At 52.3% G+C, this 5,221-nt stretch overlaps 1 protein-coding gene across 1 annotated transcript in view; it reads right to left on the bottom strand.

Moving 5' to 3' along the window:
- Positions 1-2,556, bottom strand: part of Glut4EF (Glucose transporter 4 enhancer factor) — a 108,020-nt gene extending 105,464 nt beyond the window's left edge. Inside the window, exon 1 of the mRNA XM_084601112.1 lies at positions 1,755-2,556. Coding sequence (XP_084457238.1) covers positions 1,755-2,272 — 518 coding nt within the window. The 5' untranslated portion in view covers positions 2,273-2,556. The remainder of the gene's footprint in view (positions 1-1,754) is intronic.
- Positions 2,557-5,221: the final 2,665 nt, after the last annotated feature.

The following is a 5,221-nucleotide window of genomic DNA, read 5'->3' as shown; positions in this document are numbered from 1 at the left end:
ATTACTGTTTTGACGAAATATATATAAAAAAAAAAACAATATTGTAGAGTATGGACAAGGCTGTGACACTGGCCATCCTCCTCTCGTGAAACTGAAGCAGGAGAGACTTGAAACGCGCCACACGTTCCAAAGGACAAAGGCGCCAAAAAGTCCTTGAGCCAGACGTCCTCGCGTTGGCCGGACAATGCAAATGGGCAATCGCTGGTGTAACACAAGCAGCGCAAAATTGATGCATGTAGCAATGCGGCCAAATGAAATGCGTGCCAGCTGGCAAGTGAGCACATATATATATTTTCTTTTGCGGGGGACAAGTTATAATGGCGCAATGCGTGCCATTGTGCAATGCGTAGGTCCGCATTTGTTCTGGGCTTGATGAGTTGCCTTCACTGCACGTGCCTGCCAAATATACCACCGGCTATACAGTCGTCATCGCCAGGGGATTGCTAGCTCACAGAAGAAGCAGAGACAAAAAAAAAAGGGGGGGGGGGGGGGGGGGGGGGGCTCACAGAAACAATGAACCGGTATGAGCAACAGCAAAACGCTCATTCACCCGCAATGTCAGGTCACGACATGCAGTATTGCGCAAGCCAATGAACACCGTTGCTTTCGGAGCCCATTCAACTCCGGCACTGAACGACCGCGAAATAAAATGGCCTCCACAGAGGGCCAGTACGCCACCACCCTCGAGTCCTTCTCCTCCTTTCCATTTCCCCACTCTTTTCGGCTCTCTAGCATCCACGCTAAACTACGACGACGACGCGCATACAGAAGAGGCACACAGCGGTGCCGCAAGAAACGAGAGCGTCCCTGAGCGATTTTCGCGAGCAGCAGGCGACCGAAGAGCGGAGTAGTTTTCCAAGCGCCGCTTCGCTTCGACCCCGGAAGAGATCATGAGGCCGTGCGCGCGAGGAGGAGGACGAAGAAATGAAGGGGAGGAAAGCGGTGCGCGAGAAACAAAAAGCGAGAAAACCCCCTTCGCCGCCGCGCCCGCAAAGCCGGCCGGCCGGCTTCTCCCGGCACGGAGGGAACGGCAAGAGCAGAAGCAAACACGCACGCACAACCTGCCGCAGCGTCCCGAAAAGCCTGTGGGACGCAGGGAAGGGCGTCGCAGCAGCACGCTGAGCTCGGACCCCGAGGAAGTCAAACACGCACATACAGGCCCCGCTGCGGCAGGCAGCGTTCCGTGGATCGAAGCAGAACGGCAAGGGGCAACGGGGGAGAGGGCGGTGTTCTGCGGAGTTGCGACACACACGCACAAGGAGGGGTATGCGAGCACTCGCTGGTGCTGAGAGGCTTTCCCGGGAAGGAAGGAGCAAAACAGGCCGTGACGTCAGGTTGACGTCGGTGCGCGTGCGCCGGTTCGCGAGGGGCGAGGCGCGCCTCCATGTTTGTGTGTACGCAGCAAGCGAGGGCTCCCTCGCCGGCCGGCTTTCGTTGCGGCGGTGGCGGCCACACAGCTGATCGCACGGCGGCGTCACCGCGAGCGCGCGCGCCCGCTTCGGCCGGATTTAGTCTGTTCAAATCTTGTCGGGGCAGGTCGGAGAAGCAATACAAATAAAACAGGTAAAAGGCTCCTCTCAGGCGCTGCGACGACTAACCCGGTCCGAAACAAAAAAACAGCTGTACCCGCGATCAGCTGAGGCCTCATACCAGCCAGCGGCCATATCGTGTCCGACCGGCTGACGAAACGATTACTACCTAAAATCATTTTGATGCAGCAGCACGACAATATGAGAAAAGCAGTGAAGACTCACTTTATGGAAGGCGGCACGTCAATGCTGAGGGAGGCTGCTCGCCGTCGGAGCTCGCCCTGACCTTCGGCGAGTCGCGAATAGTCGGTGTCCAAGTCCTGCAGACGAGCCGACTTGCGACTCTCCAGGAGCCGCACCTCCTCCAAACGCTTATGCAGCTGCACTGTCTGTGTGATGTGATGGTTATGTTGCGACGGCTGAATACTGATCAGCACATCATCGCGAGCCTCGTCGTGCTCCAGAACGACTCCCGATACCTCTCGTCCGTTGAACGTTACGTACACCCGTTGACCAGTCCTGAGCGTGAGTCCCGCTATGGTCTGGAAGCCCGGTCCGATGAGCTCTTCACCACGATACTCGCCGGTCGTTTTGTCGGCGAACGTGACAGTGTAGACATTCTCATCGTCCGCGTCCGTCTTGGTCGCCTGTATCACGCCTGGCGTATGGAGGCCGTCCGGCGTCGGGGCGCACACTCGCGTGCCCAGGATCGAGCGCTTGGCCAGCCGCTTGCCTGTCGACATGTCGCCGCTCTCTCCGCGCGCGCGTAGCTGCTGCTGCTGCTGCTGCTGCTCGCTCTCTCTCTATCCTCCGTTTCACGCGCACACTCACGATTTCACCGCCTGCTCACGCCGGAGCCGGCGCACTGACATGCTAGCTCGAAGGAAAACACAGCGACAAACACCGAGAGGTCCGCACCGGTGCGTCGAGGGAACGACCGTTCGCTATCTTGAGCACAGCTGGCCGATCTTGTCCTTCCCCACACTACGGACCGGCTCGCCTGCCGCTGCCGCGCTCGACAACAAAGCCATGTGATTTTCGCGGTGATCCCATTGGACGCTCAGCCTCTGACCTATTTCCTCATTGGCTGACGCCGTTGTCAGGCGGCCATGGCGTTCTCACCAAGGTCCCGGATGTTGAGCTACGCGCGGTGCGATGCCGGCCGCTCGTTCGAGAAAAAAGCTAGATGGACATCAAGAAACGCTATAGTTTTAATTGTTATCCCTTCACCGCACCAGTACACGATCGCTATAAACGTAACAACGCCGACTCCATCGGCGACAGTCGTTTCTAACAGTGCGCGTGGCCCCGCCCAGCTGGCCAAAATGTAAACATGTTTACGACGGTGCTGTTGGCCGCCGGCAACCCCCATGGATCCTCAGGTTGCGGCTTCGCTGCCGCACACCCTAATATTCGCAGTAATACTATAAAACAGTGCAACAGGACCTTTCCAAAGGTCACTGGGGACTCGATGTGACAAGTTTGATTAAGTGTCTTTGCGTGAATATTGTGCTATGGCAAAGTTTTGCTGGTAGAAGGGAGTGGGCCGGCTGTTCCAGCCAATAGCCGCTCACCCCCACTACTCACGAAGAACGGTCAGTGTTGCCAAGCCCCGCTGAATGGCTTCGGTCGAAAATCGATACTAGCGGGTAACACTGATAGCGTACAGCTGATTCGTCAAAACAAGCGCGGAAGGAAATTTCCGCGAAACGCGGACATCGCCATCGCGCGGTCGTTCGCTCCGTTGTACTGTAGCGCGAACTTGCGCCAATATTACTGTCAGGTCCTGAGCCAGCCGGCAGAGAATTTTTCTACGCGAAGGCGATCTGGGACAGTAACAAGTCCAAGGTCGCTGTACCGGTGCAGCTGGCCGCGCGCCGCTTTGCACACAACGAGCCGCAAAAGAAAGAAATGAACTTTTTATCATTTGTTTTCTTTATTATGTCGGGCATCTCGCTTGCACAGCATATCAAGGCGAATGCATGGTGTAGCTTGAGCCCTTTGATGTATGTCACCTGAACCTGCATATGATATTGGCACGCTACACTGGAGCTCGGTGGCAGAAAATATTTTTGCATAAAAGGGCTGTGTCGAAAGTCTGCTCAACGGAATCGTTCGTACATTTTGTGGCATTTGGGTCGGATCGATTTTCTCTGCGCGCCGTATCATTGAACACAGTGAACTGAAACATTTATCGTTTTCATGACGCACTGACAGCCTGTCTGGGTCGCTCGTCACAATTACACCGAACGAAACAGGCGTGTTCTTAGTGCCATTGAGCATTAATTATCCGTTTAGTATGCGAGACTAGCGCGGCTCCGAACCGGCGCACCTTAAGTACGCGAAGAATGCAACGATGATACAGACAAAATAATTGAATAAAAATTATGCATAACACAGTCTACGTATTTTATCTAATCATGAAGGAACGTCAATACGCCGTCATTAGCTACCATGCCGTCGTGATAGCGGCCGTAGCGAAGTATTTTTCTATTATATATAGTGAAATTAGGCAGCTTTCAGTTTTGCGTGTTACATGTGCATGTGGCGGCACCTAGGTTTAAAAACGTCAATTCGGTGCAAGCTTCTTGTAATTGAGGAACGAAGGCGCTAGTTGTCTTTAATCCTTGTAATATTTGGCGAGTTCAGGTCTTGTTTATCCTTTTCTCTCTGGGAAGTAACCTATTTGATGCTGTCAGATTATTATTCCAGTGCCGGCTTACATAGTAACAACTAGACTTCTGTTCTTATATGCTTATATTGTGATTATAGTGACCAGAATATATTCTTGTGATCAACACATATGTCAGGAGACGAGATCAGAGACTTCAGAGCGATGAACAGGTCGTAGTGTTCCAGGGCGTGAAAATACCGCTACTTCACTTCTCATGTAGATTTTTGGCAGTTAATTACAAACATGTAAAATGTGCTTGCGTTTCCGCGTGTTCCTCCATGCCGGGCCGTACCGCTGACCGTCCGTGCGCGGTTTGTGCACGTGAAGGAACCTTGAGCATTATGACCCACTCAGTATATATTAAGGCGAAAGCCTTTATTGCCTCATGGCAGCTCTGACTGGTCGAGACAGGAGGACGCCATGGAGGTCTCGACCAATCACAGAGCACCCCCACAGTATGCGCGAATAAGTTGCCTTATATGGCCATATGCCAATCAATGAGGAATTACTAATCAATGTGATTATTTACTCATTATAATGTTAATGACTAATTAATTAATAATGCCTAATTAATAACAGCTGTGTAATTACTGATTATAATGCAGCACACCCGGTAAAATTAACCACACAACAGTAAACGTATAGCTGCAAATGATACAAGGAGCGCGATCTCTTCGCTGCCAAGCAGAATTCACTGCATAGATGCACTCGCAAAATGTGAAAAAGTAGTCGCTCGCTTTACACGTAGCAGCATTCATCGCTGCATGCGCAACAGTCGCGTAGCAGATAAGGCCATAAGGCTCCTCTTAGCAGAATGCTGCACTCAGGCTTTCGCCTTTCATTACTTTAATCACTGAAGTGTCCTCAGAATTTTTATTGAATTTGAAAACCTTGTGTTTGTACAGTTTCATAGTTACAATGTCTTAAAATTCATAAATTTGAAGTTCTCGTTTATCCGGAAGCCGGAGAGATGTCCGTTCGTCCGTATTGTGGCGCCCCTAGTAGCCGGTTAGCGCTG

Source organism: Amblyomma maculatum, chromosome 4 (genome assembly GCF_055883805.1).
Source record: "Amblyomma maculatum isolate TAMU_Amacu chromosome 4, ASM5588380v1, whole genome shotgun sequence".
Taxonomy (NCBI): Eukaryota; Metazoa; Arthropoda; class Arachnida; order Ixodida; family Ixodidae; genus Amblyomma; species Amblyomma maculatum.
This window is presented reverse-complemented; position numbering and strand designations above follow the sequence as displayed.